The sequence below is a fragment of the Rhinatrema bivittatum genome, chromosome 9, assembly GCF_901001135.1.
Source record: "Rhinatrema bivittatum chromosome 9, aRhiBiv1.1, whole genome shotgun sequence".
Taxonomy (NCBI): Eukaryota; Metazoa; Chordata; class Amphibia; order Gymnophiona; family Rhinatrematidae; genus Rhinatrema; species Rhinatrema bivittatum.
Window position 1 is genome coordinate 64,138,298 of NC_042623.1, and position 21,707 is coordinate 64,160,004.

Below are 21,707 nucleotides of genomic sequence, written 5' to 3' on the forward strand. Positions count from 1 at the left end.
TGCAATAAATAACGCACAATTAATGCATATTAATACAGGTTAGTGAATAATCAGCATTGGGATGTGATTGGAACATGAAGGCTAGATCAAAATCATGGTGACTAGAATTAAAGTTAGCAATACTAACAGTGCTTAAATATTTGCTTGTTGGGTTAGGATACAGACACATAGAGCTCTTTAAATGTTCTTTGGGGTTATTTTTTTTTTCTTTTATTTGTTAGCATAAATTCACATAATTGCACTATGGGCTCCAGGAGTTCGCTGGATTCATCAACTCTCTAGACATTTAGCGCGAGCGGTGGCAATAAAGCAAAGACAATTGGCAGACTCCCAAGTTTTAGGACACTAAACAGGATTAGGAGAAACCAAGGAGTGCAGCCAAAAACCCCCTAAAACCCAGTCCCCTTTAAAATTGTGACTGGATGTAAGTTTTGCTGAATTTCATACGGAATCTTGATGGCCGAGCAGCGCTCTTTGCCCAGATTTGTTAATCGACGTGGCCGTCTCCTAAGCAGCCTCCGAGGTGCAGCACGGACACTGTCAGCTGCTGCAGTGCACATAAAGCTGGGCGCACCGGCAGTGCAAGTTCTTTGGAAAAAACGCTTGCATGCTTGAATAAATTGGGAGCAAACCGATTTTTTTCTCTTTTATTTTCCATGAAAACAAAGCAAAAAAAAAATAGCTTCAGAACAAGCTGTTCAGGAGCAGCAATTAGGGCTGTGCTGCCGACGATGGCTTCTTCCTGTCTGGGGCAGCTGGGGAGAGATCTGCTCTGCGAGAAGCACCTGCAACCTGTTCTTTCGTTCCCCTCGGAGAGCTGGAAATGAAACGTCTTGTGCAGCGATTTCACACCTACCTGTTCCTTTTTTTTTCCGGAGACAGGCAGGTAAATCCAAACAGGATGGCACAGCCATGTTCATGGGCTGCGGATACCAGCAAAGCTCCTACAAATATTTTCTAAATTCACCTAAGCGAGAGGGGGGCGGGGAGGGAAATCCTATTTGCTTTAATGATCACAGAGCATAAAGCTATCAAAAGGAACAGCAATAAGATCTGGGAGGGAAAATATTCCTCCCGGGGTGCGTTAAGATCAGATGGAAAAAGAAAAAGAAAAAGAAAAAAAAAGGGTGAGGAGTGACAGCATCAGCAGCAGGGACCAAGGCAGCGGCTTTGCTCATAATTGCTTGAGTACTAAAGCAAATGGGCAAGAAAGGGAAAATCCTAACGTGGGAGGGACATTGCTAGGAAGGGGAGGTAAAAAAAAAAAAAGGATATACAGGATCCTATTAGCGCTAGGCTCTCTCTCATTTTGTGCCTAGGGAAAGTGGCTTTACCCAGGCTTCCCACCCCTGTCCTGGGGATGAGGGAAATGTGCATACACCGAGTCTCCAGTGCAAGCCGGCGTTAACTCTCCTAACGTCTCTCATACAAAAAAGGCATGGAAAGCATCCGGACGGCAAAGTACACCAAACATTAAGTAGGTCAGGGAAGAATGTGTCAGAGAAGTCCTGGAAAGAATCAATTAAGTACAGCTCTCTGCACTAAACAAGGGATTATGTCACAGAGAGGCACCAGGGGAAAGTAAACTGCTCGTGGCAATGTGCAGAGAAGAGAGCTGACCTTATCAGAAAGTAGGCCCGTCGCAAGGCCCCGATTTGCATCCACTAGTAGAGCAATTTCCTGCACAGTTTTTCAAGCCTTATGAAGCAAACTGTGTCCAAAAGCAATGGAAGAAAGTAAAAAAAAAATACTAGGCAAATTTGAAGAAATAAAACAAGCTGTAGGCCATACCTTTAAACTGGGCAAACTTAAGACCTTTGTGACTGGTTTATGAGAGTTGTATTCCCCATCGTCAACTTAGTGCAAAAAGGCTCTCAAAAGCAAATCACAGCGATGGTAGTTTCCAAAGGTGTTTACACAGGTAAAAGAACATGGCTGAAAATTACCCCAACAAGGGGCAGTGTGCACACTTTCAGCCACATCTCATAAGTACATTTAAGTCAGAATGTGCATACATTCAATTTTCTGATGTAAACACGGCAGGATCCCCCCCCCCATCTAAAAGCAGATGCAAAGCACACAGGCGGTTTCAATGGGAGAACCTTGTAATGTGCTAATTTTTCAAAGAAACAAAGTAGCTCGATATCTTTGAAAATTTGCTTAAAGTGCGCCTGTTAAAACCGCCTTGCATGCTTTGCAGCCACATGGACCATTTGAAATTGTCCTCTAATGTGACCTGTAGGAAGGAATTACCTCACAAGTTCTTGTTGACCTTTTTTCTTGCACGTCTGAGTAGAGGGGCATAGCAACCTCAAGAGTTTAATCAAACCTGATCAAGTCCTCCCACCTCTCCCTTTGTTTAATGGTTTAAAGGAGAGGTGACAATGGAGAGATTTAAAGGAGAGGTGACAATGAAAGAAGATCCAAATGATGATAGCAGGCAGAACATAAGCACTAGCAAGTTAGATGTAAAACAATAGGCCAAGAGAGAATCTGAGAAGAAGCTTGCCAGGCAGGCAAAAACCTTTTCAAATACATTCAAAGCAAAAAGCCTGGGAGGGAGTCCAGCCATTACATGACCAAGGAGTAAAAGGGGTGATCAGGGAGTACAAGGACAGAGCTGAAAAACTCTACCAATCTTTGAGGTACCCTAATCAACTTTCCCTATTGGAAAAGTGGTCATTTAGTCCTGCTCTCTGTCTCCTGTCTTTTAACTAGTTACCAATCCACAACAGGAGCCTGCCGCCTGTCCCATGACTTCTAATTTCCTGGAAGACTTCTGAAAATCCAAATACACTATCTGAACTGGTTTACCTTTCTCTACATGTTTATTTACACTTCAAGAAAATCTCAAAGGTTGGTAAGGCAAGACTTCCCTTTGCTAAAACCTTGTTGATTCTTTCTCATTAAGCCATGCCTATCTATATAACCAGGGATTTTATTTTTACAAATAGCTTCTACCATTTTGCTCTGCACCGTTGTCAGGCTTACTGGTCTATAGTTTTCCAGATCAACCCAGAGCCCTTTTTAAAAATTGGCATCACGTTGGCCACCTTCCAGCTGATTTAAATAATAGGTTACAGATTACTAGTAACAGGTTTGCAATTTTATGTTTAAGTTCTTTTAAGATTTTGGCGTGAATGCCATCCAGTCCTGGTGATTTGTTACCTTTGCTTTGTCAGTTTGATCTATTGCAGCTTGTGTTATCACAGAGATTTGTTTTGGTCGCTCAGAATCATCATTATTAAAGAATGATTCAGATGTGGGTTTGCCCCCAAAATCCTCCTCAGTAAAAAACAGAACAAAGAACTCATTTAGTTTTTCCGCTATGGCCCTGTACTTTCTGAGCACCTTTCCCCCCCTAGTGGTCCAAAGGACTCTCTCAGAGGCTTCTTGCTTCTGATGCACTTGAAAACATTTTTATTATTAGTTTTTGCCTCTATAGTAAATTTTTTCTCAAATTTTCTTGACCTGCCTTATTAATATTTTATATCTAAATAGCAGTGCTTATGTTCTTTCCTATTCTCCTGATTAGCATCTCCCTTCCATTTTTTTGAACAATGCCTTTTTCTTTTAAAGACCTTTTTCACCCCACTATTTAACTATGTTGGGTGTCATTTGATCTGCCTTTGACCTTTTTTAATGCATGCAATATATTTTATCTGAGTTTTCAAGATGGTATTTTTAAACAATATCCATGCCTCATGCAAACATTTAACCCTTGCAACTGCTCTTTTGTTTTTTTAGTTTTTATTTCCAACCAATTTCCTCATTTTATCATAGTTCCTCTTTTTAAAGTTATATGCAGTAGTCTTACAAGATATGCTTCTAGTGATTATGTGAAATTTTATTCTAATATAATCGTTACTGTCATCAGCTCCACCATCTTTACCCCTTGTACCAGGTCCTGCGTTCCACTGAAAACTAGATCTAAAGTGCTTTTCCCCTCTCGATTCCAAGACCAGATACCCCATAAAGCAGTCATTTACAGCATCTAGGCACTTTACCTCCCTAGCATGTTTTGATGAGGCATCTATCCAATTAATATCATATACTACCACCAATGTAATTGCTCATGTCACAGAAATGGATTTCTCAAAGAACCAGTTAGTGGGTTGACAATGTACACCCAGAATGAATATAGAGCAAAAATGTTTTTATAAGTAATTGATAAACAATTGCCAATAATAAGTATCTGTGAAAAGAATCAGAGGTCTTGAATGAGTAGATGTGACTCGGTTATTTACACTTTCGAATAATAGAAGGACTAGGGGGCATTTCATAAAGTTAGCAAGTAACACATTTAAGACTAATCGGAGAAAATTCTTTTTCCCTCAACGCACAATAAAGTAGAGATGCGAATCGTGTGATCGATCGTCTTAACGATCGATTTCGGCTGGGAGGGGGAGTGAATCGGATCGTTGCAGTTTGGGTTTTTTAAATATCGTGTAAATCATGTAAATCGAAAACCGGCACACTAAAACATCCCTAAAACCCACCCCGACCCTTTAAAATAAATCCCCCACCCTCCCGAACCCCCCCCAAAATGCCTTAAATTACCTGGGGTCCAGTGGGGGGGAGGGGAAGGGGGAGGGGAAGGGGGAGGGCGGGAAAACTGGCACACTAAAACAACCCTAAAACCCACCCCGACCTTTTAAAATAAATCCCCCACCCTCCCAAACCCCCCCAAAATGCCTTAAATTACCTGGGATCCAGTGGGGGGGGGGGAGGGGAAGGGGGAGGGCAGGAAAACCGGCACACTAAAACAACCCTAAAACCCACCCCGACCCTTTAAAATAAATCCTCCACCCTCCCGAACCCCCCCAAAATGCCTTAAATTACCTGGGGTCCAGAGGAAGGGTCCCGGTGTGATCTTTTACTCTCGGACCTCCGTGCGTTGTAGAAATGGCGCCGGCACTACTTTTGACCTGTCATATGACAGGGCAAAGGTAGCGCCGGCGCCATTTTGTTTTTTGTCCCCCAACAGCAGGAGCATAGGAGATCGCTCCCGGACCCCCGCTGGACCCCCAGGGACTTTTGGCCAGCTTGGGGGGGCCTCCTGACCCCCACAAGACTTGCCAAAAGTCCAGCGGGGGTCCGGAATGATCTCCTACCGCGAATCGTTTTTCCGTACGGAAAAACGATTCGACTGCAGGAGGTCGTTCCGGACCCCCGCTGGACCCCCAGGGACTTTTGGCCAGCTTGGGGGGGCCTCCTGACCCCCACAAGACTTGCCAAAAGTCCAACGGGGGTCCAGAACGACCTCCTGCAGTCGAATTGTGTTGCCGTACGATTCGCGGTAGGAGATCGTTCTGGACCCCCGCTGGACTTTTGGCAAGTCTTGTGGGGGTCAGGAGGCCCCCCCAAGCTGGCCAAAAGTCCCTGGGGGTCCAGCGGGGGTCCGGGAGCAATCTCCTATGCTCCTGCCGTCGGGGGACAAAAAAACAAAATGGCGCCGGCGCTACCTTTGCCCTGTCATATGACAGGTCAAATGTAGCGCCGGCACCATTTCTACAACGCACTGAGGTCCAAGAGTAAAAGATCACACCGGGACCCTTCCTCTGGACCCCAGGTAATTTAAGGCATTTTGGGGGGGTTCGGGAGGGTGGGGGATTTATTTTAAAGGGTCGGGGTGGGTTTTAGGGTTGTTTTAGTGTGCCGGTTTTCCCGCCCTCCCTCTTCCCCTCCCCCTGATTTACGATTTTTTGACGATAAATCGGGGGAATTGTTATTGTATCGCGGCTCTAACGATTTTTGACGATTTAAAATATATCGGACGATATTTTAAATCGTCAAAAAACGATTCACATCCCTACAATAAAGCTCTGGAATTTGTTGCCAGAGGATGTGGTTAGTGCAGTTAGTGTAGCTGGGTTCAAAAAAGGTTTGGATAAGTTCTTGGAGGAGAAGTCCATTAACGGCTATTAATCAAGTTTACTTAGGGAATAGCCACTGCTATTAATTGCATCAGTAGCATGGGATCTTCTTGGTGTTTGGGTAATTGCCAGGTTCTTGTGGCTAGTTTTGGCCTCTGTTGGAAACAGGATGCTGGGCTTGATGGACCCTTGGTCTGACCCAGCATGGCAAGTTCTTATGTTCTTATGTAATAGATCACTCACTATAGTAACATAGTAGATGCCAGAAAGACTAACTGACCCATTCAGTCTGCCCAGTTATTCCTTCTCTGGGAAACCAGTGCAGGTCTGAAAGTGTCTCTCTCTGAGTAGATAAACCAGTGAAAACTCAGAAAAATGAAGGCTAGTTTACAATCTAAGAATATGGCCTTAGATCTTGGATGTTGTGAAGAGTTCACCCAGTTCTTGTTCATAAAGTTGCAAGTTTTTGTAGTAGATATCCATTTCAAAATACTTTCCCATCTGACTTTTCTGGTGATGATGGACCTCTGTGGGACTCATTTTCGGGGTCTGTATCAAGAGAAGAAGTCATTCAAGTAATGGCTGAGCTGAACACCTCTACTTGTCCCTTGAATCATTGGCCTCCAGTATTGTTTAAAACTTTACATGAGGACACTGGTGATTGTACTGCGAATGGTAAATTTCCTCCTGAGAAAGGGCCATCTTCCCCCTAATCTGAAGTGGGCTTTGGTGCGTTCCTTACTGAAGAAGCCCTCGCTGGACTCTTCCATCTTTATTTAAAAGATGTGTAGCGCGCACATATCCAGAGTTCAAATAAACGTACACAAAAATCAAAATAACATTTAAACAAGTGAGGCATTTGGAGAGACTGTGTCACTTAAGAACCAGGAGGGAAAAAAACAGACATTCCCTAACTGCTTATTGGGACTTTGGTGGAAAAGCCTGCTGGAATAAAAATGTTTTGAAAGTTTTCTTAAAGCAATGAGAATCAGTCAGCAACCATACAGAAACAGGAAGATTGTTCCAGAAAATGAGGCCGGCGATATAAGAGGCAACTTTAGGCCTATTTCTTCTTTGCTATTCCTCCCAAAAATCATTGAAAGTGTTATGTTGAATCACCTGAATGACACTGTGTTAGATCAAATTTGGCTTTTATAAACTGTTCAGCACTGAAACTCCATAGTTATTGAGTCTTGACTGGAGATTTGCCAGTGGGATACATAACGTACTGGTTCTGCTGGATACTCTGAGTCTCAGTCAAGTTCTACTCTCTCGTTTGCTATCGTGTTTAAATGGCTTGCATCCTATGCCTCACACCGAGCCCAGCAAGTCAGCATCGCTTTGGCTGTTTTTACAAGACATAGTACAACTACTGGTGCCCCTCAAGTAAACTTTTGTCTGGTTCAGGGCTTAATTATAAACTGTCACCCGAATTTTAAAAAGCCCGCGCTCGTAAAATCGGGCAGATACGTGCGTGGCCGCACAGAGCGCATTTTAGAAACGGCCCGGCTACGTGCGTATCTCCTGGTACACGCAGAAGTGTCAGGCCATGCAAAAGGGGCGGGCGGGGGAGGGGGGGCCAACCGAGACAGTGGCCATTAGGCCCAGGGAAGCGCGTGCCGGCAGCCAGCCGACACGCAGAAGTTACTTCTGTTCCGCATGTTACAAAATCTAGCTTTGTATGCAGATGATATCAAGATTTTTGCACCCAGCTTGTCATCTTGGTCTACAACTAATAAGTTTTTATCCATTTGCCTAGCAACAGTAGAATCCTGGTTATCACACAATTGGTTAGTTTGTAGTTTAGAAAAGACTGACGTGATCATGTTGAGTAGTTTTCCTTCCAGTGAGGCTCCAGCTACATTCGTTTCGGATGGTTTTGAAATGCTGGTGTCAGCAGAAGTTCAGAATCTAGGCATCATTTTGGAATCAGATTTATCTATGTGTGCCCATTTGAAGTCAGTAGTAAAGGCTTCTTTATTCAAATTACACATGTTGTATAGACTGAAGTCTTTGCTTAATGTTAATGATTTTTGCTCGCCACTTCAGGCCTTCATCCTTGTACTGTTGTAACTGTTTATTGGGATTCCCTCACCTGTTTGGAGAGCACTCCAAATTACTCAAAATGGTGCAGCTAGGGTATTAACAGGAACAAGCATCTGAAGACATAACTCCCTGTGGTCCGATCGCTGCAATGTGCTTCCACTTGAGTGGCAGATTAAATATAAAATTGCTATGTTAATTCATAAATTGTTGAACAATAATTTGACACATTGGATTAATTCAATTTTATGCTTAAATGTTCCCACCCGTGTCCTAAGATCTGCCCATTGAGGTCTCTTGGAAATTCCATGGTGTCCAGCTAGCGGAGCAATCTTTTTCAGTGGCAGGTCCTTCCCTTTGGAGCGCTCTTACTGAGCACCTCTGAATGATGATCTGCACTCATTCATTTAAAAAATCTGTAAAGGATTTTCTTCTTTCCTTTGATTTGGATGAAGTGCCATTTCCAGCAGCTTTTGTGGCCTTTGGCTTTCGTTTGAAATGGCAAATGTGCCAAGAATTTGGCCATTTTTGTTAAATAATGAACCACGTTATATAAAGTGCCAATAATATTACACCTATAACGACTACAACCCTCATTCGGGAGCCAAATGTTTGCACTAGGGCGTGTTTCTTTCTATTCACTTAGATGAATATGGGATTTGTAACCCATTATAAAGTGAATTGCTCACCGTGAATAATATATAATCATCGGGTTTGTTGCGGTAGGTTTTTTTTCAAAAAGAATATGAACCTTGACGGTTCCTTTCTTTCAATTTTTTCAATATTTTGACAAATTCTTTTTTTATCCATACACTATATTCAACCTTAAACTGCTTGTTCAACAACGCCCGACACAGCGTGTGTTTTGTGGAAAGAACTTCATCAGGGGCTCGGGCTTCAACTTTACTACAAAATAGAAAGTTACAATCAGACAAGGATTCTCTTATACTTTAAAAAGAAGCTTTCAAATGACATACGTGTTTCTCTGCGGATAGAACTCCTCTCAGCGTCTTGGCGTATTCAGAAATGGAGCCGCCAAAAAAGCAAACTGGGGGAGGTATTTAAACTATTGACTGCCTAAGAAAAGGACCAATAGAGATCCATGAACTGTTTGGTGGCAACCAATGGGTGATTTAGAAAACAGCCCTTTAAATTAGAGACATCCATTCAATGGTGTCATTCATTCCAATAGGATGTTCTGTTGCTAATCTGAAAATCCAACGTTGCTCTTTATTATTTAATAAAGAGCGTGTGTCACCGCCTCGCGGGGAAGATGGAACATGATCTATAACTGTCCAACAAATTTGAAAAGTCATGACCAGCAGCTAGGCAATGCTGTACAATGGGGGCTTCCATGTTCTTTGTATTAAGATGGCTGCGGTGTTCTCGTAGCCGAATTCTAATCGGTCTAGAAGTGCGTCCAACATATAATGAGGGACAATTACATTGTATAATGTATATTACATTACTTGTATTACAATCTGAAGAAAATTTTCTGAAAAAAGTTTCTTTGGTTGCTGGATGTTGCCATGAATGTCCTTCAATGGTGGAACTGCACATATCACAGTGACCACAGGCTTTGTGACCAAAAACCTGTGATGTTGTTTTCTGGACTGTAGATGTTGCATGAACAACAAAATCTTTGATGTTTGAGCCCCTCTGAAAAGATATCAGCGACAGGTCCGAAAAAATGGAATGTAAACACAGAACATGCCAATGTTGTTGTACACTCTTGATAATAGCTGCCGATTGATCCTTGTGTTGTAAAACAAAAACGTCCCATTGCACTGATTTTTTAGATTGATATTCCAACAATAGTTGTCTAGAAGAATACCATGCTCTTCTATAGGCTGCACGTATCGCTGAAAGCGGATAACCTCTTTCCAAAAATCTTTTGGCTAAAAAGTATGATTGTTTGAAGTCCTGATTGGAAGAAATGATACGTCTTAGACGAAAATACTGACTGACAGGCAAACCATTTTTTAATGCTTTAGGGTAAAAGCTATGATACCTGAGTAGGTTGTTTTTCTTCGTTGCTTTCCGATATAAGGAGGTTTTGATTGTTCTGCCTTCTTTAATGATAGAAATGTCCAAAAAAGAAATTTGAAACAAATTATATTCAAAAGTGAATTTCAAATCATTATCAATTAAATTGACCCATGAAAAAAATTCTTGTAATTGATTTTCACTTGACTCCCAAATAAACATCAGGTCGTCAATATAACTAACCCAAAATGATATTTTTTCAAAAAATGGAGATGTGTAAACATGTGTGATTTCTAATTTGTTCATGACTAAATTGTCCACTGAAGGGGCCACAGAGGACCCCATGGCAATGCCATGAATCTGTAAATAAAATTTCTGCTCAAACAAAAAATAATTTGCTTCTTTTTTGATGTCTATTGCTCAATTAGTTTTACAGCACAATTATTTTTTGTTTGATGCAAATATTAAATGTGGAATCTCTTCCTCTAGTCTCCAAGAACCCATCTCCCTTCTTTTAAAGAAGAGGAGGAAGGGGCAATTGCAGTCTCCACAACTATCTTTTGACAATCTGAATTTGACAGGCCTTTTTCTGTCTTCACAGTAATTTGACCTTAGACTGCTATTCTGTATACTGATATTATATGTTATGCTGCTATCTAATGTTTGTTGATAGAAGAAAACTGTCTCCACATTTATTGGGATTGATGTAATAAGCAACGCTAAGCCTACCACAGGTTTTTCCTCATGTTTGAGCACAGGTGTTTAGGTGCTAACATAGACCTGGTATGTAAAATGCACTTTAATGCTTTAAAACCCTTCACTAAAAAACGCATAGCAAGCTTAGTGCAGGTGTATGCAAATTGGAGGGTAATAAGCCTAATTAGTTATTACCCTGCAATGCAAAGAGGCCCACTAAGCAGAAGACTGCTTAGCGCATCTACTAGAATAGCAAATTTAATGCCTGCTTAGAAGCAGGGGTTAAACTTCCTGCCAGCTGGATCGGCAACTCCTCCCCCCTTCCCAATACATAAAACTGCAACCAACTCTGGCCCAGCTGGCCAGGCACTCCGAGTCCCAGTCCTGTCAGTCCCTCTCTCCTTAGTCCAGCAGTCCAGTTCAGTTGGCCTCCTCCAAACTCATTGTGCTCCTCCAGAAAAAAAAATACCATGTAACTCCAAGCCACTTCTTCTTCCCTCTAGGAGCCCCTGCTGGAGAAGACCCTTCCCCGCAGGGCTACTCCCTCACTGATCTCTGATTGGTCCTTTTACTGTCACATGTCAGTGAAAGGAACAAGCCCCTTTTAAAAATTCTAAAATGACAGCCTCTGAAAGAGGATTGGTCCTTTCACTGACATGTGACAGTGGAGGGGCCAATGGGCAGATAGTGAAGGAGTGACTACATTAATTTCAAGGGTCAGACATAGTTAAAAGATTGTGTGACATTTATTCAGATTTCCATTTTATCTTACAGTAAGTTCTATGTTTTCTAGTTCTTAATAAATTTTGCAAGTGAAGAAGGAAGCCTGTCTTCAAATATTAAGCTGATTTATATACCTGCATAGCATAATGGTGAAGTTGGAAGGGAGGGATATAGTTATGTCTTCTATATTAATTGTGATTTTTGCTTTAGATCTAGAGAGAGATTGGATTCTTTGGCTTTTTTTTTCCAACTGAGACCTGTTATTTCTGAGTTTAAAAATAGTTTTTCCTGATTTGACTAAGTCAATGCAAAGGAAAACAGTTCATTGTAATGAGATCCAGAGTGTTATAACTAGGGGCTTTATTTTGGTTAAATTTTCCCTGCAGATGTGTGATTAAATGTCACAGTTTGAGAGAGCTTTTTAATGACCCTTCCCCAGTTTGCTAACTATTTGAATAACAAGTTGATTACTTAGTTCAAGATTCTTTGCCTCCTTCTCTATAACACCAATGTTGATCACTTGACTAGGGAAGAGTTAATCTGTGAACAATTTTATTGTGTTGATCCACTGTCTTGTTCTTTTTTTCTCCTGTTTTTTTTTAAATTGAGAATTTAATTTCCTTGCATTTTGTGGACTGGTAAAGCATGGACTGCTGTTTTATTTCTCCTCTTTTTGGATTGCACTATTTTTTCCTTCTTTGTTTTTGTGCTCTGAGATGGTTGATGTAAAGAATATTGTTTTGCATAAAATGTATTTTTGGCATATGTTAAAATTTCAATAAAAACAACATTTAAGAAATAAAAAACTAAGAAATCTGACAGTAATATGATGGAACTCAAAGGGATATTGCAAACATGCATAAAGTATCTTACAACCCAACATTAAAATTATAGTATTTCCATAGTCGCCATCGTTTCACCACTGCCATTCTCTTTGTTAGCTATGCCAACATTGTTGTCATAAAATGTATATATTCAGTGGCTTCGAACTACCACCAAGCAATCAGTATATATTCTCCATTATTCCAATTTTATAATTTTATTTAAAATACTATGGGAATGATTTAACAAGATTTTTTTCCCAACAAAATGGGAGATGATCTTTAATAAATCTGACCCAGTATAGTTCTTAAGGAAACCTGGGTCAGCCTTAAAAACGGAAATCTTTTCTTTGATGAGACCACCCACTAGGTAGGTCTAATGCCCTTACCATTTCCTCAGCAAATTAAATTACCAAGTAGACTAGTCTTTAACCCAATCCACAAGAAAAAAACAAGAAAACAGATGGCCTTTCCAAAAGGGATTTAAGAGAGAGAGAGAGTATTCTCTGTTCTGTGCCTAAGGTGCCTCAACCATATGTGAAGTAAGAAACCTTTCCTTTCCTAGAAGTAAACAGAATGATTAACTATTTATAGCAGTGCAGTGGAATGTGTTTTATTTAAGAATTATAAGTAGTTAAATTATTTCCTTGATTTTCTTGACACAATGACCTTTTAGCACTAATTATTATTATCCACTATTATAATCTATTTCAAGACCATAAGTAATCTTTTTCCATTTGCATCTTAAACTTGTTTGTGGTTTTGTACATTGTATTAGTCTCGTTAAAAATATGTACCAACTTCAAATAGCGCTTTGCTAAAGATTAGTTTAGAATATTACTGTAACATTCATGTTTCATTCCTTTTCCCCCTCTGTATATATCCCTTTACCCTAGACGGCATGCCTAGGCAACTCAGATGTCCTTGCTGACTCTGAGAGCTGAAAGGAAGCCTCTGCTGAGATGTACCCTTAGTGCTTCACTGTGACCAGCAGGGGTCAGCACAGAAACAAGCGGCCATCTTCTCTTCCCTTACCAGGTTCAAACAAATCATTACAGACTGTAAGAGTTTTCAAACTGGTATTACCTATGTCATCATTCTAACATCTAAACTGGGTATTGTGAACTACTCCTGGAGCATATCCCAGATCAGACAGCACAACTCAGACATTCTCAGAATTCCAAAAACCTGAAGATGATAAAAAAAAAGACCCAACTGATGCGTTCACTCCTTTAACATGATGTCAACTGTGGGGATGACTAAAACTTTGAGTATAGCTTGTATCAGTAATTCTCCTATTGTTCCACCACCCTCAAAATTTATTAAACAACCAGAGTTGGGCCTGGTTAGTCTTAGGACATCAATAGTGAATACAAGCGTAAGACAGGATTATGTTCCTAAAGTCATGAAAAAAGCAAGTACACATCCTTTTTTGAATCACCAAACACTGACACAGAAGATATTATCAACTTAAGGCCAGTTTCTAATTTGTCTTTTCGCTCAAAGGCTCTGGAAAAGTAGTGTTTAATATGAAAACTTTTTAGACAAAACTTTGGCATACTATCCTGGACATTGACAAACAGGTTTTCATCAAGGCTACAGAATGCATAAGCCCTGGTTATCTTGATGAACAAAGTACTATCTAAAGATGACAAAGTGAGCCTTTGATGTAATCAATCATTTGCTCTTGATTCAAAGATTAAAGGAACTTGGTATCCAGAGAACAGATTTAGACTGGTTTATTTCCTTTCCTAGTTAATACTCATACCAAGTAAGCCCTCTGGGGATAGGGAAATACCTACAGTATCTGAATGTAAACCGATGTGATATCTCAGATCGAATGTTGGTATATAAAAAATAAAAATAAATAAATAAATAAATACCAAGTAAATTGAATGCAGAATTACAGCACCTTCTAAGAACATAAGAACATGCCATACTGGGTCAGACCAAGGGTCCATCAAGCCCAGCATCCTGTCTCCAACAGTGGCCAATCCAGGCCATAAGAACCTGGCAAGTACCTGAAAACTAAGTCTATTCCATGCTACTGTTGCTAGTAACAGCAGTGGCTAATTTCTAAGTCAACTTAATTAGCTGGGATTATTTTTCCCTATATACATATCTCTTTGCACTTTTTCATATTACATTTCATCTGTCATTCAGAAAAATATGCGCGCATACATTGGACACATAGAGACACACAAAGGGACTGAATAAGCCCACGTTTGAAACTTGGGAGCAGTAGTGCCGGTCCTCAAGATTTCAACTCTGGCTATAGTCCAAGTGCTTCTCTTTAATAACTCAATCTCACATTTACTTTCCTCATATTTGGAGCTGAAATAGCCGAACAGAATATAGATTGTAACTCTTAAGGAGTTGTTTTGGGCAATGTAAATATCAGTAGCTGAGCAGTATAGATAGGTGGATGTGATTACCCAGGGAAAAGGGGGGAGGGGATGTTGGTTTGTAGGAGACTGCTGGGAGAGAAGCGCATGTGGAGGGTTTGTTTTTTTTCCAGTAGCTGAGATGCAGACTTAGGGAATGGAGTTAAAAAACACAAAACTATAACAAGAATCCTACATTGCACTGATCCTCTTACTATATACATTTCAAAACCTGTTTTATTCTATTTAGGATTTTAGACTGTCCGATTTAATTAAAACTGCTCCTGGTACACTCACAGCCAGGTGACTATCTCAGTTACATAGGGAATCCATTTCCTTGGATCTGTAAAGAGAGTACCCTTGGTACATATGCAAATTCTGCCTAACTGTAATTACACAGAAAATGTGTGCGCATATATTAGGTGCATCATAACAGACACCAAAAGGGTTGAAGTAGCTCAAGTTTGCAACTTATTTTGCAATAGAAAAACTTATGGAATTGAAATGTGTGGATATTATTAAGCATTTAGTAGATAGATGTGTGTTTAATATTCATAAATTCATATTAATATATATATATATTCCTTTTTCTTGATGGCCTCGTTTCACATTCATTTTATAAACAGGTGCCTCCCCTTTTATGTTATTTTTCAGCATAATCAAAACCTACAACTGCATCTGGTTCTCAGATGCTCATTACAGTCCCTGTGTTACCACCAAATAATTGCCTTGTATGAAATACAGATGCCTTGAGTCAAAGGCAAGGGCATCTTAACATCAAAGAAAAGGAAATTATCTGGCAGAAGAAAGTGCTAACCCGTATATTATCATTATCTGAAAATGAAAGTAACAACCTACAAAACTTTTTTGTTTTTAATTTTCTGTAGGAAGATTTAGTGGGCATCTACTCTCAGATAATTAACTTTTGGATTATATTGTTTATTGACAAAACCCTGTTTTCTAACTCATGACTGTAATTACACGATTTTAGGTTCCATTAGGAGCTACCACTCAGGAAAAAGATCTAGGCATCATAGTGGATAATACATTGAAAGCATCAGCTCAGTGTGCTGTGGCAATCAAAAAAAGCAAACAATGTTAGGAATTATTAGGAAAGGAATATATATTATCATTGTATCACTCCACATGTACACCTTGAGTTTTGTGTACAATTCTGGTTGCCGCATCTCAAAAAAGATATAGTTGCACTGGAGAAGGTACAGAGAAGGGCGACCAAAATGATAAAGGGAATGGAATGGCTCCCTGATGAGGAAAGGCTAAAGAGGTTAGAGCGTTTCAGCTTGGAGAAGAGATGGCTGAGGTGGGATTTGATAGAGGTCTATAAAATCATGAGAAGTCTAGAATGGGTAAATGTGAATCGCTTATTTACTCTTTTGGATAATAGGATTAGGGGGCATTCCATGAAGTTAGAAAGTAGCACATTTCAAACAAATTGGAGAACATTCTTTTTCACTCAATGCACAATTAAGCTATAGAATTTGTTGCCAGAGGATGTGGTTAGGGCAGTTAGTGTTGCTAGGTTTAAAAAAGGTTTGGATAAGTTCCTGGAGAAGAAACCCATTAAACTGCTATTAATCAAGTTGTCTTAGGGAATAGCCACTGCTATTATTGGCATTAGTAGCATGGAATCTACTTAGTGTTTGGGTACTTGCCAGATAGTTGGAACCTGGATTGGCCACTGTTGGAAACAGGATGCTGGGCTTGATGGACCCTTGGTCTGACCCAGTATGGCATTTTCTTATGTTCTTATGCTGCAGTGTGGGTAGGTGAAGATTTGAAGAAGGGGGCTTTTGCAGTTAGTAATAGGAACTCAGTTCAATATACATCAGAAGTACATACCGTAGTTCAGGCTAAACAATTAGCAGGGAATTTTCAAAAGCTTGTACCTGAATAAAATGCCGTTTACACACGTATATGGTCCTTTTGAAAATGACTCCTGGTGCTTGTACGTATAAGAGTGCACGCGGAAGCAGTTCCTGGGGTTGGAGATAGGGCGGGTAAAACGTTTTCGTGCATGCTTTCTATAATGGAAACGTACGCGCATAATCACATGCGTGAACAATTACACCTGCTCCCAAGGAGGCGAAAATGTGCATAGCCATTAACTTTCCGACTGGGGCTGAAGTCCTAAGCACTGCATCTTAAAATTGGGCTCTTACCGAACAAAGACATCTTTTTCAGAGTCACTTGCATTTGTCTGTGCTCCCGCCAAAAATTCAGAGACCTCCCTTTGAAGCGGTATGAAATAAAAATGACACACAAGCACATTCTGTACAACATACATTTAATTGTCCACAAGTTGTTTTGTACATAGTGCACCAAACATATTATTTTCACAATCTTGAAGCCAGCAAGAATCATAGGAAAATAAAACTTCAGTGTTCCATCTTTGCCATCTGGAGAGTAAAATACTAAGTCTACATTTGAAATACATTAACAAGGACCTAAGCACACATTGCCTATACAGTGTTCTTTCCTTCAGACAAACAAACTTATTATTCAAGTACAGATAGCAATCAGTTTTAGTTTCAACAAGCTACAAGGAAGATTATTCAGAGGAAAATCTCTCAGCCTTCAGGTGACGGACATGCTCCTTCGGCACGCCTCCATAAATTACCTTTTACAAACCACATTTGGATAATCATAGGAATATGATACGTGAGAATCTCTCTTTCCAGCAAAGATTTTTTGTCCTTAAGATATTAAAAGAACAGCTTCTGTGTAAAATGAAAAGGCGCCATTTTCCGGTCGGGGGAGAAAAGTGCCCAGAGGGGTCTGTCACTGGACATGTCTTAGGCCCCATTGAGTCCTCAGCAGTCATCCATTGAACGAGAGGCCCCACCTGCTGCCGGGCACATTCATTTCACAGCAGGAAGGAAAATACCAGCTCTTCCTTCCTCACCCATGGAGGGCTGATGTGTAAATGGATCCTGGGGACTCCCATCTTGTTAAATGCTCTGCTGCTGTTTGCACCTGGACACAAAGGGAGTTCACAGACTTATACCTGCTAATTTGCGTGGATAGTTTTGCCCAGAGAAGTTTATGTGCATGCTTTTTTTTTTTTAATCAGAAAGTATGTGCAGAAATGACAATTCCCACCCAGACCCCATCTTAAGTGCTTAAGCGATAAACAGAGATCATGGCTTGCATTCATTAGCCAATGCTATGCCACTGGAGAAGTCATTCAGATACCAACTGGACTTTGAACAGATCCTACTCATAGAAACATATTAAGCAGATGATAAAGAGTCCATGACTTGTTTGTACAGAAAATCTTATATTCATTTAAAAAAAAAAAAAAAAAAAGCACTACAGATAGGAAAACTACTGTACCTACAGTAGCTGGAAGATAATGCCAGGCGACACACATCTCGAGAGGTTACTGTATTTTTCTATTTGTACACCATTATTTCTATTACCAAAAAATAATTCACACAGTGAATGTGGCTTAATTGAATGTCAGCTTCTCATCAGGCTCTAACACAGCAGAGTAGTTCAAGTTCTAAAGTACGATTACTACCGAAGTGCAGTCATTTTATTAAAATATTTCTTTTAACCACAGCCGTTTGAAATCAATGTTTAGAAATGCCAGGAATGTAGATTTAAGTTGCATTGCTGTGTTGCAAGGTAGATGCTAAATCAAGCAAAGCACAGTTCTGTCCCACACTAGCTACAAGCGAAGCAAACGAGGACAGTTAAGATACATCACATTCGCAATCAGCTCTAATGCAGTTGAGGTCATCAATAGACTGACAATGACATAATACCCAGATTAAAATATTTGTTTCTATGTTTCTTTCTAACATATAGAGGCATACTTTCTCCACTGTAATTCATGTTTAGTTATTCTTCTGGCACCTGTACTGTCAGCTTAAATCCTGATTTTCACGTCTTGTGCACGGATCCACAGATATCCCCCAGGCCTGCATCAGCAGGGGCACGGCACAGGCTCCTGAAATACTTTCTAGTCTCAGAATTCTGAATTGCATTGAAATCAAGAAAAGATCAGAGTGATAATGAATGAGCCAGAGTGGATAAGACAGCACACCAGACATAAAAAAAAGAAGAAAATCCTAAGCCACGACAAGCTGGCACGGCTACCTTACCCTTTTTTCTATGACACAGCAAACCTAAAATTCTAAAATTTCAATAGTTGAAATGGACGTAAAAGTGGATTTTAGCCAATCCATCAGAAACAATTTCTATATTTAAAATACAAATTGTATTGCTAGTACACAGTAACTCGCTTGCAGCACAGTTTTGCTTGGAGAATTCTTTTTTTTTTTGACAATGAAACAGTAATTTATGAGCAAAGTAACTGTTATACTCTGCTTGGAGTGCAAGCATGTTCAGGTATAGAATCTTCCTCTATTCCACGTGCAAACAGTTTTATCAGCTGACAGTGGACCCTGAAAAAGAAATACAATGGTTTAGAAGAACAGCAAGTATATTTTGCATTGAACACCAGTCTCTGACAAAGCAAGAGAGTAGCCTTACAGTGACATGAAAGAGTCAGAATTACAACCATGTTTGCTTTATAAAGAAATGCTTCCAACATCATCTTCTAGGTACGCTCAGATCTTGAGTGACATTTCTTTCCTGTTACAGTAGCTTTACACATATGTTACTACTCCCACTCCATTACAGAACTGCTAGTGTTTGGAGCATTAAGCAAGATGTCCATGATTCATTCCATCATCCACCACTCACTGCGCGAACCTTAAGACTGCTCACTTGTCCTCCCTCTGATCAAACTTGGGCTGTAAATTGCTCACAGTGGGGTAGCCTGATCGTGTATAACCGACAGCAAGCCATGAATCAGTGACGTGCAACTTGAGAGAAGATAAGAGGTGGCTTGGCCTATTAGTACAAGAGGGAATAAGTACTAGAGATACACAACAAAGGGAAAGTCTCCAAGGTGAGAGCACGGAGGATAAAACAGAGGTGGAGGAGCGAGGTCTAAGCTAAGGACACAATGGGGCGGATTTTAAGAGCCCTGCTCGCCTAAATCCGCCCAAAACCGGGCGGATTTAGGCGAGCAGGGCCCTGCACGCCGGGAAGCCTATTTTACATAGGCCTACCGGCGCGCGCAGAGCCCCGGGACTCGCGTAAGTCCCGGGGTTCTCCGAGGGGGGCGTGTCGGGGGCGTGTCAGGGGGCGGGCCCGGTCGTCGCGGCGTTTAGGGGGCGTGTCGGCAGCGTTTTGGGGGCGGGTACGGGGGCGTGGCTACGGCCCGGGACGGTCCGGGGCGTGGCCGCGCCCTCCGTACCCGCCCCCAGGTCGCTGCCCGGCGCGCAGGAGGCCCGCTCGCGCGCGGGGATTTACGCCTCCCTCCGGGAGGCGTAAATCCCCGGAGAAAGGTAAGGGGGAGGTGTAGACAGGGCCGGGCGGGTGGGTTAGGTAGAGGAAGGGAGGGGAAGGTGAGGGGAGGGCGTTAGAGGATTCCCTCCAAGGCCGCTCCGATTTCGGAGCGGCCTTGGAGGGAACGGGGGTAGGCTGCGCGGCTCGGCGCGCGCCGGCTATACAAAATCCATAGCCTTGTGCGCGCCGATCCAGGTTTTTAGCAGATACGCGCGGCTCCGCGCGTATCTACTAAAATCCAGCGTACTTTTGTTTGCGCCTGGAGCGCAAACAAAAGTAGGCTATTCGCGCTCCTTTTAAAATCCGCCCCAATGTGTACACAGAGGGAAAGAGAAATGGCCAAGAGGTAGGAAGGGGTAGTGGAGCACAAAGCTTTGAAAAGCAACAGAGAAGTTTACATTTTTAATATTAAAGTAGATAGGAAGCTAGTGGATTGAGTGAAGGGTGGAACAGAATGAGAGATTAAATATTTTTGCTGCTGTATTCTGCAGAATTGCAAAATGCCAGCCTGTAAGAAAGAGTGGCTGCAGCAGTCAACACAAGAAGCGATCAACACGTGAGAAAGGTTTTGGCCATGGCAGGTGAGAGGATCTTCATTCAACTACCACGCTGTCTTCCCTTTCTCCTCTCCTCCTTACTGCCCTGGATCTTGCACCCTTGTGTAGGCAGTGATATGTACATACAGCTCTCCTATATTCACTCTCTTGCTTTTGCACACCCAGGTAATTATGCAAAACAGGTTTCTTACTTAACTTCTTCAAACAAAATTAAAGCTGACCTCTTCAAACTCCAGGAGAAAGACAACTCAGTGTTTTTTTTTTATAAGCAAAATTGTAACATATACCCTCAGTGTCAGAAATTCATCTTACCCCCATCTTCCACCCTCAAAGCCTCCTCCCCCCCAAAAATTGCATCCTTATACCACTTAATCCATCAACACAAGAGTGTGTTATTTTGCTTCCCTGCCTGTGCCCTAAGCTCTTTGATTTCAAAGGTAAAGTTGCTATAGTCATTCACAGTCTGATATTAGCAGTCAAATGGTCTTATGCAATATCTCAATTCAGGTATAGCACGATTCTCTTACTCCCAAATTTAAGAACATAAAACATTGCCATTCTGGCTCAGACCAAGGGACCCCTCAAGCCCAGCATCCTGTTTGCAACAGTGGCCAATCCAGGATACAAGCACTTGGCAAGTACCCAAACATTAAATAAATCCTCACTTCTAATGCCAGTAATAAGCAGTGGCTATTCCTAAATTTCCTAAATAGCAGTATATGGACTTCTCCTCCTCGGCAAAAATCCTTTTTCACTCAACACACAATTAAGCTCTGGAATTTGTTGCCAGAGGATGTGGTTAGTGCAGTTAGTATAGCGGTGTTTAAAAAAGGATTGGATAAGTTCTTGGAGGAGAAGTCCATTAATTGCTATTGATCAAGTTGACTTAGGGGATAGCCACTGCTATTAATTGCATCAGTAGCATGGGATCTTCTTTGTGTTTGGGTAATTCCCAGGTTCTTGTGACCTGGTTTTGGCCTCTGTTGGAAACAGGATGCTGGGCTTGATGGACCCTTGCTCTGACCCAGCATGGCAAGTTCTTATGTTCTTAAATTGTCCATATCTTTTTTAACCCAGCTATACTAACTTTCTTAACCTTATCCTCTGGTAATGAATTCCAGAGCTTAATTTTGCATTGAGTGAGAAATAATTTTTTCCAATTTGTTTTAAACGGGCTACTTGCTATCTTCATGGAGTGCCCCCCTAGTTCTTGTATCATCTGAAAGAGTAAATAACTGA

General features: G+C 41.1%; 1 protein-coding gene across 1 annotated transcript in view; it reads right to left on the reverse strand.

The window, feature by feature from the left end:
* Positions 1-16,817: 16,817 nt before the first annotated feature.
* The window catches only part of CERK (ceramide kinase), a 116,681-nt gene continuing 111,791 nt past the window's right edge, over positions 16,818-21,707 (reverse strand). The window contains exon 13 of the mRNA XM_029615796.1: positions 16,818-18,959. Within this exon, the coding sequence (XP_029471656.1) occupies positions 18,872-18,959 (88 nt within the window). The 3' untranslated portion in view covers positions 16,818-18,871. The remainder of the gene's footprint in view (positions 18,960-21,707) is intronic.